Source organism: Pan troglodytes, chromosome 8, assembly GCF_028858775.2.
Source record: "Pan troglodytes isolate AG18354 chromosome 8, NHGRI_mPanTro3-v2.0_pri, whole genome shotgun sequence".
NCBI lineage: Eukaryota > Metazoa > Chordata > Mammalia > Primates > Hominidae > Pan > Pan troglodytes.
The window spans coordinates 107,136,138-107,152,821 of NC_072406.2; the positions used below are offsets into that span (position 1 = coordinate 107,136,138).

Here is a 16,684-nt window from a genome sequence, read left to right on the forward strand (position 1 = left end):
AAACTTCTAATTTAGAATAGTGGGTGCTTCAAGTGCCTGGAGATATTTCTGGCCATCAAGCAGAGACCATGGCTGCACCAATATCTCTTCACCTGAAGGGAAGGGTACTTCAGGATCCTTATCCAGGGAAGCAGTGTACCAAATGCCTGGAAATATGCCTGGGGATGTAGCAAAAAAACTACTGCTGCCAAAACATCTTTGTAGGGGATAAGAGGGGCAAGTCAAGCTCCTAATCCCGGGGAGTATGTGCACCTCAAGCTGCATGTGACATGACTGGGGAATGAGCACAGAAATCACCACAACAAGGTCTTTGCATGGGAAGGTAGAGGCTGCTCAAACTCCTAATCATTGAGGATGGGTTTGCAGAATGCCTGCAGTTATGTCTGGGTGTGCAGCAGAGGAAGCGCTACTGCACTAAGGTCTTTGTGTGGGAAGAAGTGGTGGCTCAAGCTCCTATTCCAGTGAGCAGGTACACCCAAAGCTTGGTGATATGTGTAGGCATGGAGCAAAGAGTGTGCCTCTGCACCAAGGTCTCTTCATGGGAAGGAAGGGGAAGCTCAGGCTGCTAATCCAGCTGAGTGGGTGCTCCAAATGCTTGGAAAAATGACCAGGAATGGAGGGGAGGGCGCACCTACCACCTTGCCAAGATCTTAGTAAGGAAAGGGTAGCTTGGCTCAGGCTCCCAATACAGGTAAGCAGGAGTGTGGTTTGCTTGTCTCCTGTTTCTCAGAACTGGTGGGACACTCTCTCATGACTGAACAAGGGAGCAGGATGGGGCATCCAGCAATGACACAGGCAGCCCAGTTCCAGGTCATAAAGCTGTCCCAGACTGCAAGGCATGATGCCCAAGAGAAACCTTGATTTCAGCAACTCTCCTTCCACTCCAGTCCTGTGATGGGAGAGAGCTCAACTCCAGTGCTTACTGTTGGGGTGCTCACCACACTCACTGCTCAATTCTGACTGTGGGTGCCCTTTCCCTGCTCCAGAGCAAGTGCTTCAGTCTCTGGCCTGAGACTGAAATGCCTGCAGTGACTGCTGCTGCCAGGTCACCAAACAATGACTGACTTTGCAGGAGCGCAGATTTAAAATGGCATTGTCTTCTCAGTTCCAGATCTGGGAAAACACCTGCAGATTTTCCTGATGTCTTTCCCTTTCATCACCTTCCAGCCTCTCTCCAAGTTAGTTCCAGCGTTTGGGGCCTGGATCTCTAGCAGAAAGGAGATTCAGAGAGGGAGACTCTCTGGCCCTCTCACATACTGGGGGCTTCACCCGTTTTGATAAGCTGAACACCATCATGGGGCCTGCATTCCCACCTCCTTCACTTGGGATCTGAAGTGTGTTTCACTATTTCAGCGAATTCCCACATTTTTTCTTGAATTAAAGCTCACACAATTGATCTTTATATACTATTTTTCTATTTCCAAGTGGCTGAGGTATGTTAAAGCCTCTAATCTGCCATCTTGAGAAAAAAAACACACATTTTTAAAAAAAGAAACAAAATGATAGTTTTATTTATTTGTGAATTTATATCAATGGAATCATCCAATAGTACTTATTTACTGTCCAGTACTTTCATTTAATGTGTCGTGACATTCAATCAAGTTGTTGCAGGCAGAAATAGCTGTTATCTTTTTCTTAGTGTTTCACTTTATGAGCATTTTACAATTGTTTTATGATATTGCTTCAAACATTTGCCTTGCTTCCAGTGTGGGGCTATTGTGAATAGCACTATTATATACATTCCTATACATGTCTTTTTGCTATCACAAGGTATTGTTGCATTTCTGTTCAGTACATACCTACAACTGCAATTGCTAGATATGCATGTATTTACTTTAGATAAATTCTGCCAAAGGACTATCCAAATGGTTGAACTATTTTACTAATTTTTCCATGAGACTGTGATTGTTTCGCTTTCTCATCAACAGACAGCATAATGTGTCCTTTTTTCATTTGAACCATTCTGGTGAATTATATAATAATATCTAATTGAAGTTTTAGTTTGTATTTCCATAAAGCTTAATGATGCTGAGCAATTCAAGTTTGCATTGTCAACAGTGATCCTTCATTTGTGAAAGCCTAGTTTATTTTGCATACATAAGCGCACTGTTGGCTTTATTTTTTAAAAAAACAATCACTGGTATATAGAAGAACTGCTTGTTCATACAAATAATTGTTTCACATGGAACCTTTTGAAAGTAAATACTAACCTGATTCCAGATACTTGAAGTATTTTAGTATGTATTTACTCATAACAATGTGCTTGTGCTTCTCTTATATAACTATAGTAAAACCATCAGGATCAGAAAATTAATGTTAATGCACTGGAACTTTCTAATTTTTGTTCCTGTTGGTGTTTTACCAAAAGTCCCAAAATATATGCTTTTTGTCCCTCTCATAATTTAGTTCAGAATCCAGAATCGCATGCCACAACTAGCTGTCATGTCTCTTTCATCAACTTCAGTGTGGAGCAGTTCTTCAGTTATTATTTGACTTCCAAGACATTGCCACTCTTTGAGAGTATAGGCTGAATACTTATAAAATGTCCCTCAATTTAGGCCTGTCTGATGTTTTTTGATGACTAAATTCAGCAGAGGAATCTCTGCTAGGAATATCACAGAGGATACTTTTCATTTTTGAGTGATAGACAATTTCAATGTGTTTCATCAGAATGATGTCATTTGATTACTAGGTTTAGATAGTTTGTGGCTGTCTTCTCCATTGTAACTAGGTTCTTCTCAACTATGTAACTTAGATGTATTCTGTGGGTAGATTCTTTGAAATTTTGTAATTATTGTAAACTAAAAATAAATCCTAAGCCTGCTTGGACAAGGGAACCTCAGCAAAAACCTTAAAAACTGTATTCCTGGCCACGAGAGGATGGGAGGTCAGACACGCCTCTTTAGACCCCCTCTCTTTTGTGGTTTACACAAAACAACTCATCAACATTAGTGTTAAAACAGAGGTCGTAAGACTGATGGGGTGGACTTTTTGTGGCAATAAGATACCAACTTATAAATAGGACCTAAGGTCATGGCAGGCAAGAGTTAGGTCATTCACCTCTACACTTAAAGAATAAACTGTGTTCTAACTGGCACAAGGTTTTAATTTTTCTCTAGCAACTATACAAGCACGGGCCTCCACCAGATGCTCACCCCTTCCCACTGTTCCACAAGCCATAGCTACAGCTTTCATTGGACAAGAGACTGATTTCAGTAACCTTATTCTGATAAGAGGACCACTGAACCTGCTGTACTGGTTCTGACTGTTTATAGAGGCTTTGTGCTTGAGTGCCCTCATGTCCCTGCTCCATTTTTTCGCCTATGGGGTTAAAGATGAGTGGATCAGTGAAGTAGAAATGGAGATTAAATGTCTAAATTCATGCCTCTGTTTTGGTATTATTGTGAACACTAATAAATATTTGAATTTTTTTCACTTTATGTTTTCAACTTAGAGTCAAGTATGAATATATACTTTCATATTGCTAATCATATGTTCTGGGTTTTATTCTTCTGTCTCCAAACAAGAACAAAATCCTTGGAAAGTCTCAACAGATTACATTATTTTTCTAATTTATATTTCTTGTTTTACACTTAACATAAATGCATTGGTAATTTGATTCTATGGCCCTGAAGTAATTAGCCTCATTTTATCTCCAAATAATACACAACTGAACTGATTTTCTCAATATTTCCCTGAAGGTTGTTTCTTCCCTTGGACAGACTTTCTCTGTTATAAAGCCAAACCTTCAGTAACTCTAGATGACAAACATCCAGAGACCTTCCTCACCCTCTTCTCCTTTGTCACTATCTGCTTATTATTATGAGGACAAGCCTGGCCTCCTGGCACTCTCTTTTCTTTATTTCTTGCATTATGCACAAAAGAGGGAAAGTCTGAGAACTGAACCAGCAATTAATAACACTTTTTATTTAGCACATTCACAAAAGAAATGGATCTAAATTATCATTCATTAATCACTTTTCTGTGTTTTACAGTGATAACATATTAAAAAGTCAGCATTAGAAAAGTATTAGCATATGCGGCAATTAATACAAGTGTTACAGAGTATGAATAATTGCAGATATATTTGTGCAGTGACCTGAACAACTCTCCTTAATGGAGTTTGGATGCTTATGGGATATTGAGTGAATGGGAAGATTTGATGAGAGGTCAGAGAAGACATAATAGTGGGAATGTCCTTGATAAAAAAAGAATTGCAGGTGATAGCAGATCGGCAGCCAGATGGGCTAGCATTCTTCAGACAGGGATGAAGCAGATCTGGTACGAGGGTGGCAGAGAAACAATCCCTTTGGTAACTGCAGTAGTATTGAGGTTCTTTAAATCATCAACAGATTTCAGGTTAAAGTTCTGTAAAATTGTGGTTAGAAATAAAAATAGCTCCATGCGGGCAAGTCCTTCTCCTGCACAAATTCGTTTTCCTGAAGATAACAAAGAAAGAAAGTAGTTACTCCTTGTGTTTAACTGTGACTGTGACAAACAGTCGTTTGTGACTTGCACAAACAGAATATGCAGTAAATAATTGATTAATGATTGGGTAGATGAATGAACATGTGGATGAATGGATGGATGACATGATGGATGGATTAATGGATGGTGGGACAAACAAATGTACAAAAAGAGACATATTTGCTATCTGTCTAACATCTAATCTCAATAGGTACCCTTCATTCAACAAATATTCATTGATTATCAGCTCCATAACAGTCGTTTCTTTATTTATTCCCACATTAAAACAGCTCTTTTGCCATTTTGAGTTTCCATCTGTCATTATAGAAATACATGCACATTCTTGTTTCCTGTTCCAAGCCTGATATTCCATGATTTTTCCTTCCACTTTTCACATAATCTGTTCTCAGCTCTGGTCATACACTCTCTTCATCAATCTTGAACACACCATGAAGTTTCAAGTTTCATATCCTGTTGTTCATTTTGGCTAAGATACGTCTTTATTAGGCTACATTCAGGACATAGGTTCAATTTCATTTCATCTTCACACTCTTTACAATCCCCTCAAGTAATCAAATCCTATGCTCTCTGGTTTTCCTCAACAGCATACTCATGCTTTCATTAAAGCACAGATTACCAGGAATCGTAATTCTGTATTTATTTATCTACTGTGGTAAACTGTGAATTCTTGAAGGAAGGTCTCTGTCCTTGTCATGTTGGTATCTACAGTGCCAAATATAAAGCAGACATAAAAGATCAAAGAATAAAGGAAGGAGATTCCATGGCCAGAGACTTAGCACACAAAACACAGGTGTGAAAAGCAAGTATCCAGGATATATGATCATGATTGGAAGAAGACAGGGTGCTCTGGAATCACTGCAAAATAACCTCTTAGCTTATGTAACCTCTTAGCTTCCCTTAAATTTTATCACCTCCTTTGAAGCACATGAAACATCCTCTGAGTTGCTTACTCCATTTTATGCCTCACTGTGTTATATGAGAGAGCAAGAAGCATGCAGAGTCCCCCTCTAGCCGCTACCCAGGGGCCTGTGCTTTCCTCTCTCACAGTCCTGGTCTGACTAAATTACAATGACCTGTTTACTCTTCTTCCCTAACTCAAGAGTGAGCCTCTGTTCTGATTGAAAGTTGTGCCCTTGGAGCTCAGCCTGGGAGGTGACAGACACCATGTAGAAGACACTCAATGCAGTTGTGGACTTAGATACATTTGTCAAGGCAGGTAAGGAAAGATCAGATGAATTTTACCTTCTAGGAGGAGCTCTTGGGTGCCTGAGTGATGTATCTAGTGGCAGAGTTCAGTCAAACCAAGATGTTCATTTTCTCAATTGGGAACAACAGAGTTAACTCCTGCAAGCCCCACTATCTGGCCCAATAATGACGGTGTATTGTGAGGGTGGAGCGCATGGGTGTTAAGAGTGGTGCTCTTGATCATGGACAAATAGCAATTCTACCAGCCCCAGAGGAGGTGCCATGTAAATTCCAACTAATTCCAAAAAGTTCTCTCTTTCCTTTAAATACAAATGGAAACGAGTTTCTATTACCTGCTGAGAAAGGCATGAAGTAGTCACTTTTCTTAAAGTTGCCATTCTTATCTAGAAAGTGGCCAGGGTCAAAGATATTTGGATTAGGAAATTCTTTGTCATCGTGTAGCACGGAAGTCAGTAATGTCATTATGGTTGTGCCCTGGAAGTAACAAAACAGATAATCTGATTTATAAAGAAGTCCAGAAGTGAGGAGAAGTAGTGGACATCACGTAGCCCCATAACGTTGATCTATAGATGAGGAAACTCAGGTCCAGCCAGACACAGTAATTTACATGGATGAGCTTAAGGCCAGTGGTGGAAGCTTGCTAAAGAGCTTTCCAATCACATTTGAAGTCTTACATCTTGGATACTTGTGTGCAACCTTCTGAATGTGTTCTCCAGATCATCAAGTTTGGATGCCCTTTTCTGGCCTCATTTGCCGCTCTATTTCATCACTTCAAATTTGACACATCTTGTATTTTGATTATGTAGATTATGGTTTAAAATGGAAGTCTCTGTTGACACTTGAAATGTCCAGAGTATCTGTTCATAGAACTTTTGTAAATAAACATGTAATCTATTTTAATATGATGTCATCTGGGATGACAACCGCAAGTGCAATAAGAAGTAAAAACTATTGTGTGTTTATTATTGCCATGCTACAGATTAATTTTAGCTTAAAACACTGAAAAGATGATGAAATTACAAAGATTATCACTTTGCAACAATTCAAGTCAGGATCATCAGGCCAGGTAAGGATCATCAATTAAAGCTAGAACCGTTGGGTGTGTGATTCTGGAAGCAGGAGTTTCAGATAGTCTTAATGCACTCCCATAGATTTTTACTAGTTGCATATAAAAAGCAGAACCCCTACAATGGTAAGATCTGGAGGATACAACCTTATTATGTGGGGAACTTAGTGTGACCAATAATGACATATGTGACATTTCCTGCTCCCACCTCATCAATGTGATTCAGCAGGATATTTAAAGCACCTATGTAGTTTTCTTGCCAAAATTGTAGCTGGAATCTGCCTCTAGAAAACAGTCATACAAAACCAGCCTGAGGAACATTTTAAATGACTGCTGGTCTCAAAAAGGTCAACTGATTGAAAAGAAACAAACCAGGAAAGGAACTTTCCTTGATTACAGGAGGTGAAAAGGTCAACATAAATGAACTATATGCTTGTTCCTTGCCTGTATAGTAAACTGCAGGAGAAAAAAGCCATAAAAATATTATAGAAAAATTGTGAAAATTTAAATTTAGGCTGTATTATTATTTGAACAATAGCTACTGAGTGTGACTATTATTGTGTAAAAGAAAAATCTTTGTTTTGGGGCATTACATACTGCAGTATTGAGGTGTAGATAGACCCTTGTATTGAGAAAGAAAAACCTCTTCTGGTTGTGTGCTTTGATAAAAACTGTGGATTGAAGTCCTAATCCTTGTAAAAAATCAGTGATAATTAGGGAAAACCCCATCACACCTTGATAAGTTATCAATTCTGTCTTCTCCAGAGGATGACATTAGTAATTGAAACCTTATCAGTCTCATTGTTTTCCTTCATGAAGATATAACTTTTATTATTTTTAATTGAAAAATAATAAGTGGAATTGTGTAGTTTATAGCATAGCAACTAAAACATCTGGATGAATACAGAAACCATGTGATAGACAGTATTGTAAAGCTGCAAAGACCAAAATTGGCCTCCAGATTACAAAGACAATAATTGGCCCCAGTGACGGAAGAACTTCAGAGAGGTAAGCTCATACCTACAGTCAATTTTTGACTGTGTTCATGTCATATTCAATTCTGAATCAGGACAGGAGGTGTTGTCATTATAACTGCCTATGAGAGGGGAATGAATACATTCTGGAAAAAGATAAATGTTCTCTGAAATTCTGCATTTTTTCATATATAATATCTGGTACTGAGCCATAGGTTTTTAGGCATTTCAAGGATACAACTAAGCAGTCACACGAAGAAAAGTGGAAGGAAGGGAAAGCAATAAAAACAGACCCACATTAGGGAACATTTCTCACCTAGTTTTATGCAGCCAGCATTATCTTGTTATCAAAGCTCTGAAAAGAAAATTTTGAGGAAGAAAAATTGCAGACCAAAATATCTTATGAATATGAATACAGAAGTCCTGAACAATAAGTAACAGAACAAATCCAGCTGCTTGTGTATACTTATGTATATTTAGTGAGGGATGTGAGGCCAGTATATACAATCATATAAATAGATGCAGAGAATCAATTTGATAAAATTGCACACACATTCATGACACAAATTTATATAAAAATGAGAGAAGAGAAAAAACTTCCCTAATCTGATAAAGGATATCTACTAAAATCTTAAAGATTTCTGATAAAGAATATCTACTAAAATACTTAAAACAGCAGCAATTTTTTGGGATCTTAAAGTGCATAATTGGGCTGCAGATGACACTGTTAATTTCTATTACAGACTTTAAAATCATGAGGGAGATCGTGTTTGCCTCACTGCCTTACTGTTCTATGAGAATGATTTTTGATAGTTTCCCTTACTGCACAACTTTTCTCCAAAGTGTTTGTCTTTTAGAACAGCCAGAAGGAAGTTACTGGCTTTTAAAAAATCTGTGCAAAACTACTAAGGTGCTCTGGGCTCTGCTCCCTGCCATCCCCAGTTTGCTAGCCTTATTTAGGGAAGGTACAGGAGTCTGATCACTTGGAATGACATGAGCCTTCTGGGGGCTGGGATTTTATGAAAATACCAACTATGTTTCATAACAAATGTAGAGTATCATTTCAAACTATATTCGTGAAAATTCTTTTATAAATGAAGTTAAATAAAAGTCAATTATTAAAAAAAATACTTAAAACATCATTCTCAGTAGTGAAATATTAATATTCTTATACTCTACCCCCCAGCAGATCAGAAATGAAATAAGGATGCCCTCTATCACCAATTCTGTTCAATGCTATCCTGGAAGTCCTAGCCAGCACAATAATGCAATAAAGATAAATTGAAGACAAAATCATTGGAAAATAAGATATAAAATACATATTAACCCAGATAGCAAAATAATATACATAGAAATTCCAAGTATATCTACAGATAAATTAACAGTTATGATCAGTAAATTTAGGAAAGTTGTTAGATATAAGGTCATCAGAATAGTATAATTGAATACAATTACTTATACCATTACAAAGCAATAAAAAAATTAAAAAATTATAACAACAACAAAATATTAATTATCTAGGAAAAACCTAATAAAAGAGTTGTAAACCACTGCACTGAAAATAAGACATTACTGAGAAAATAGAATAAAGCTCAATAAGTTGGGAGCATAACCATATTCATGAATTAAAAAATTCAATGCATGAACATGTTAAGTCTTTCCATATCGAACTACACAATGAATGTCACTTTGATAAAAATCTCAGAAGAGTGTTTTGGGAAACTGACACACTGATATTTTCAACAATTATTTGAAAGTGTAACACCTAAGAGCAGCCTATTAAGGAGACCTAGCTTTATAAATCTTTATAGCCCCAAACAAAATAGCAGAAAGTCCATCAAGCTGCCACATGTATGAGTTTTACACTTCTCTCATCTTGTGTTGTTAGAGGGTTGGAACCAAACTAGCACTTTGGAAATTTCAGAAGTACAGAAATATAGTGTAAGAGAAACAAGCTTACCTTGGGGATGAGGTAGTTTCTGAACTTAGTATCAGTGGTCACTGCATGGGGCACACCGGTGGGGACAAGGTCACTGTATCTCTGGATCTCGTGCACTACAGCATCAGTGTAAGGCATGTGGCTCCTATCCTGCATGCAGGGGGTCCTGTGTCTGCCAATTACATGATCAATCTCTTCCTGGACTTTAGCTGACAAGACACAAGAAAGAACTGATGGAAACGAAGATATATGGAACATTTGTCATAGCAATTCATGGCCACATTAACATGATATAAAAATCCCAGCAACATTACAAACATGAGTTACATGTCCAGAAGTACAACCAGCCATATAAAAAGAATTACCATAATATAGATACATACCACTCTCCTACAAACTAGTCATTACAGTGCATAAGTACATTTCTATAAATTAGCATATATGACAATACAAATTTAAGTAATACATTATTTAAAAAATAAACAGAACATAAGTCAATAAATTACAGTGCTTGCAAACAGAAAAATAAGAATCAAATATGTATTATCAAAATAATATATGGGGTATAATGTTAAATTGTAATGGTTTTATAAATATATTTGTGTGTGCAGTGGTGGAGCAGGGGCAGTGATGCAATTAGCAATGGTACTGTCTTCATTCTTCCATTTCCAATTGTGGCCACTTTGAGCATGCTAGCAGTTTCTTCTGAAATTTACACTATTTCTTTCTATTTTTTACTTAACAATTTTTAGACAATATTTAATGATTTTCTGGTATGAGAGATGAGAATTTTCATCTCCATCTCTATTCCATATATAGACACACGCCCACAAAGTTATATGTGTACACACAGACACACCCACAGACGTACACACACACAATTCTCCTCCTTCTACTTTCCAGAATATATTTAGACCACAATTTCTGGTTATATCACTATTCATTGTTTACATCATTCTAAATATACTCACAGAAGCACACACACACACACACACATATATACACACATACGCATTCTTCCTTGGTTCTTTAGTTAAATCACAATTTTCTATTCTTCAAGTTAGAGTATTTGCACATGTTTGAAACTCCTAGTAATAATTTCCCAATTATAGGGAAATCTCAGACTATCAATCACATCTCTTTGGTTCTTGAAGTCTCCTCTACATATATTATTCACCTGGTCCCTTCTGAAGTGGTTGTTTCCTAGGAGCACAGCAGCCTCTCTGACACTCTCATTCTCTTACATGAGGTCTCCTGATTCCTGGCACCCATTATTTCTTCTGACTTAGTTTCAGACATGAGATGGAGCACAACCCCCAGTATTGGAGAAACTTAGTATAGAGGGTGAAATTTGTAGCAACCATGTAGGTCCCAAATACTTTTTTTCTATGAATACACAAGATAATATGCTTGAGAATTCTGATGCTGTTTGAATGCTGATATTTTATATATGACCTGATATAACTCTCTGAAAGATTTTAATTTTCCCTTTACTTCTGGTGCTCTGAAATTCCATGACTTTGTGTCCTGTGATGGATGTTTTAATTTCATTCACTCTGCTGGACATTTATAGATAACTTTCTATTAAGTTGGCAAAATACGGAGGTCTTTTCTCCAGACTTGTTTCTTCTCTGGAGAGTATCTAGCTGGCTGCTGAATGTCAGGAAGCAAGATGAAGAAAAATGCTGAGTCTTTGAATCTGAGGAATAGATCTTTCTCAAACCTTTTTTTTTCTGTCTTCACATCTCACAGTTTCCTGGCCCTGTAAAGTGTCCCCGAGTACAGGGGTTCTTAGGCTCGGTTTCTCTGGAGAGTATGCTTCCCTTTCCCAGTGGGAAAAAATCAGGTACCTGATAAAAGAAGTTATGGAGGAAACTTGGGCAGGAGAGCCTCCCTTTTCAGTCTCATTCCCTACTGTCTTTGGCTCTTGGTGCCTCCAAATACTGAACCTTATGAGAATCACAGTGACACAGATTAACTTCTCCTCTTGATAAATCTTCCTCTGCTAATACTTACAACTCCATCCTCTAAGCTGTGTCAATTGTCAGCCCTCCATTGTCTCTCCATGTTTTAGAAATTTGCCAAAGACTTATTGGCTATTTTCTATTCTCCTCTCTTTTCACTTCAGCAGGCTAATTTTAATTTGTAATTTAGTTATTGAAATTTCTGTGGGATCCTGACACAGGGAAAAAGGTATGTTATCTGCTGCAAAGCAGGAACTATTTAAATGTAAATTCTAAGGAAATGTAGAGTTTACTCTAAAGGTAAATTGTAAATTCTAAAGAAAAGTTGTATGTGAAAGATGCAATTATTAAACCCCCTTCCAAATATCCCTATTTGGTCAAATAGCATTTTTATGAAACACACTCCTAGAATAATAAAATTCCTTTAGGTATGGCCTCTGCTTAAATAGAAACACCTTTGTAAGAGACTAACTTTTAGATTACTTCCCAGACTGGAATTTATGTTAGGATGCCTCAGCACAATTCTAGAATTTCCACTTATGCTTCAATAAAGATTGTTTTCATCTCCCCACCCCAGCATTAGAGCATGGAATTTTTAAAATGAGAAATGAACCTACTGTTCAAAGTGGACTTTTCATAATAAAACCAACATTCAATACTAGGGCAATTTATGCTGGCTCTCCTTACCACAAATTACCTCTGCTGAAATCCAGACACTTCATCAGGGCTTTACTTATTTTGCTACTGCCATACTGTTTTTACTGATCTCTGTCATCCTCCTCCATTGTACAAAGATGTCATTTTAAATCGTGTCATCAAATTTAGACAGATTACAGCTGATGACACAGAAATTTAAAGAATGAGGCTTCTCTGAGAGAAACAAGGTGGAGGATACTGGCACCATCTTCTCAGCATTGTTCTGAAATTCACTTTGTTCATCATCTGTGGTCCTACCTGTGACCTCCGGGTGCATCAGCAGGAGCAGGAGTCCATATCTCAGAGTGGTGCTTGTTGTCTCTGTTCCAGCAACAAATAGATCAGCTACAGTGCCAACCAAGTTTTCAATATTGAATTCTGACTTTTGGTTGTCCTTTTCCTAGAAGTGATTTCATGCAATTATCTGACAAATTATGTGCCAGTATATCTAAATACACTAAATTTTAAAAAACCGACTATTTTTTAAAGTTAGCCAAAAGAGATACTGGACAGTACAGTATTAGAAAAAGCAACTGTGTGGTATGGCAGAAACTGCAGATCAGTTGACTCAAACTTTATTTCCTGACAGACCTACAAGTTCCATTCATGAAATCATTCGCTGCTTAGGTTAGTCACACAGAATATTTCTTTCCCCAGAAATAAAAGCAGAAGTATACTGATGCCCTGTCTTAGTTCAATTTGTGTTATAAAACAGAATACTATAGACTTGGTAATTTATAAAGAAAAGAAATTTATTTCTGATGATTCTGAAGGCCGGGAAATCCAAGAGCATGGCACTGGCTTCTGGCAATGGCCTTCATCCTATTTCATTGCATGGCAAAAAGTAGAAGGGCAAGAAAGGGTAAGAGTGAGAGCAATTGGGGGGGCACACTCACATTTATAACAAGCTATCAAGAACTACCCCACTCTTGCAATAACAACATGAGTATATTTATGAGGTCAGAACACTGATGACCTAGTCATGTTTTGTTAGGCTGCACCCACAAACACTGTTGCATTGGGCATTCACTTTTAGCACATGAACTGTAGAGGACACATTCAAACCAGAACATGAATCTTCTTCTCTTTTCTCCTCATTACTCAAAACACAAATGTGAAGGGGGAGGTAGGATTGACATCATCTTGGGACATGAGCATTTGATCATAGTAATGAAGACTTCTATACTAAATATGGTAAAAAAAAAAAAAAAAAAAAAAAAGAAGGCACTTGACTCTCTCATGCTTCAGGGCTACCATATTATTTCTAGTCTAGTCCACTATAAGACTTCTTGTATTTGAGATATATAAGCCAACTATTTGATTAAGCTCTTGATATAGTTTGGATAATAAATATTTATCTCTCCCAAATCTTTTGTTGAAACTTAATCCCCGTTGTTATAGGTGGAATCTGGTGAGAGGTGATTGGGTCATGGGGGTAGATTTCTCATGAGCATTATTTCCCTTGATGTTATCCTGATAATAAGTGAGTTCACATAAGATCTGGTTTTTTAAAACTGTTTCCCCAACTTGCTTCTCCTCTTGCCATGTGACGTGCCTGTTCCTGCTTTGCCTTCTGCTATGAGCAAATACTCCCTGAGGACTCTCCAAAAGCTGAGCAGATGCGAGCATCATGCTTGTACAGCCTGCAGAACTGTGAGCCAATTGGGCCTCATGTTCTTATAAATTATCTGGCCTCAGATATTTCTTTATAGCAATGCAAGAACAGCCTAACACATTCATTTTTATGATTTTTTTATTATTTGTAGGTGAACACAATTTTAGTTTATAGATATAGGTAAATTAGGGCTATATCATGAAAAGCATTACACTCTTGAATCAAGAGTTTGCAATTTTCTTCTGTCAAAAATTTACAAAGACTCAGTATCACCTACATATTCATTACAAAGCTGAAATGTGTAAAACAAATATGTCAACAAAACCAAGAATGAAATATAGTGAAAGAGAATGAGTTCACAAAGACAAGACAGGTCTAACAAAGTTGTAATCCAGATAGGCAACAGGCAACTTATTCTTAGGAATAAGTTCAGGAATAAATAGGAAAATACAAAGTGAAGAGAAATGGCAATTATTAATACAAAAACTTGAGGCATTAACTGCCTATATTGGATAAAGAAGAGTAGGGGCAATGCAAATGCCAAGGCCAAGGGACTAATCGAATAAAGTTCTCATAAATTGAAAGTGTGAATACACCTACAATAAGAAAAGTATTTGAATTAGTAATCAAGAACTCCACCCCCCTCAAAAAAAGTTCCAGCTCAAGATTACTTCACTAGTGAATTCTACCAAAATAGTTAAAAACAGCTCAGATCCAAGGAAAAGGAAAGGGACCTTGTGTGAACAAGGTAATATCCTCGAGAAGTCTCAAAACCACAGCCTACTCCAGTACTTGTGCTCATGAAGGCAAGGAAGGTCACCTTGAGTTCAGATCCCAGCAGTCTGCCAAATTGGGTAGGGAGGCTGAGAACACTCCTACTTGCCCTTTCCATGGATTAGTAAGTCTCTCAGGGTTTCACCTCTGCCAGCTTCTTTTTACTTTATTTGTGTGTATGTGTGTGTGCGTGTTTGTGAGTTGTAGATTCTTCTTATGAATTGACCAATAAGCTCCATTGCTCTCTCTTTAACAGTCCATTTGGCTTATGATTATTCACCTGTAATATTGGCTCTTCCTTCTGAGGATAATTGAACACTGACATCTTTGTCAGCCAACTGGAAATCTCTGATGCCTCACGCTGTGGAAAGGTCTGAGAGATGTACAGTGCTTGGGTTCCACTCTTTGCTACAAAGGAGGGCAATGTTGAATGGGGCTTAACTGGGCCTAACTGTCCTCTGGTCTCCTAGCAGCAGGTGCAAGCACCACCTCTGATGGAGGTGGCAAGAGAGTGACATAGACTTTGTAAGATTTACTTGGTTATAAATAGGTTTAGTGTGGTAATTTTCTCAAATGCCAGCTGTACTAGCAATGTATTGGGTTTGTGAACACACTCAAGACCTTCCGATTAGCTGAGGTGATGTGGGTATGGTGTTAGCTGAGATACGATAAAAGTTTTCTCCTTCCCAAATGCTATGTTATTTTGCCAGCAGATGTTGTAATAGGCTGTGCCTATTGGCTTCCAGCTAGGAGGTGGTTCTTGCAGGAAAGAGCCACCTACGCTGGTAGCTGTGGGATTTGTGCTTGGCTGATATTACCCAGGGGAACATGTAGAAGAATGAAATATGATTCTTATATCTCACCACATAAAAAATTAACTCAAGATGGACTAAAGACTTAAATATGAGACTTGAAATCATAAAAATTCTAGAAAAAACCTATAAAAAACTCTTCTGAGCATTGGTGTAGGCTAAGGATTTATGACTCAGTGTTTAAAAGCAATTTCAACAAAAACAGTTGACAATGGGACCTAATTAAACTAAAGAGCTTCTGCACAGTAAAAGAAATGACAAGCAGAGTAAACATACAACCTACAGAATGGGAGAAAATATTTGCAAAATATACCTTCAACAAAGCACTATTTTCCAGAGTCTACAAGAAACTCAAAACAGCAAGAAAAAAATCCAAATAATCCCATTAGAAAGTGGGCAAACAACATGAACAGAAATTTCTCAAAAGAAGATATACAAATGGGAGAGTGGAGCAAGATGACAGAATTGAATGCTTCATTGATTATTCCCCAAGCAAAGACATCAGTTTAACAGCTATCTACATAAAATGTACCTTCATAAGAACCAAAATCAGATGAGCATGCACCTTGATTTAAATATATATCACTGAAAGAGGAACTGAAGAGATAGAAAAAATACTATTGAATTACTGACATCCTCTCTTCCCCTGGCAGCAGTGGCATGGTTCAGAGAGTATTTCTGAGTACTGAGGGAGGGAGAGCACAGCAATTATAGAGCATAAAATTAGTGCAGTTCTGTTAAGGCAGAAAGGAAAACAGGCCCAAAATCAGCTGATGCCCACTCACAGAGGGAGCATTTAAACCAGCCCTGGCCAGAGGTGAATCTCTGATACCAGTGGTTGGAACCGAGTTTCTACAAGCCTCATCACTGTGGACTATAGGGCTCTGGGATGGTAAATAAACCTGAAAGGCAGTCTTGGCTACAAGTACTGTAACTTTTATGTGAGTCCTGGTGCTGAACTGGGCCCAGAGACAGTAGACTGGGGTGGGAGGTGCAACCTACTGAGACAGCAGCTGGGGTTGGGTAAGGGAGTGCTGACATCCCCCCTCTCCTAATCCCAAACTGCACAGTTTTCACTTCCAAAAGAAACTGCTTTCTTCTGCTTGAGGAGTGGGGGGCTTGAATAGCTAGCAGCAATACCCAGGTACTA

General features: G+C 37.9%; 1 protein-coding gene across 2 annotated transcripts in view; it reads right to left on the bottom strand.

Annotated features, from left to right (window-relative positions):
• Positions 1-3,901: 3,901 nt before the first annotated feature.
• Positions 3,902-16,684, bottom strand: part of CYP2C8 (cytochrome P450 family 2 subfamily C member 8) — a 33,248-nt gene continuing 20,465 nt past the window's right edge. Inside the window, exons 6-10 of one of the 2 annotated variants that reach the window (XR_010146990.1) lie at positions 12,592-12,733; positions 9,695-9,882; positions 8,051-8,089; positions 6,027-6,168; positions 3,902-4,439 (exon numbers count right to left, since the gene is read on the bottom strand). Coding sequence is in view for 1 of the 2 variants with exons in the window: in XM_001153207.7 (XP_001153207.1) it covers positions 4,258-4,439; positions 6,027-6,168; positions 9,695-9,882; positions 12,592-12,733 (654 nt within the window). In the remaining variant the exon portion in view is untranslated. The remainder of the gene's footprint in view (positions 4,440-6,026; positions 6,169-8,050; positions 8,090-9,694; positions 9,883-12,591; positions 12,734-16,684) is intronic. The other variant, XM_001153207.7, reaches the window with a different exon arrangement.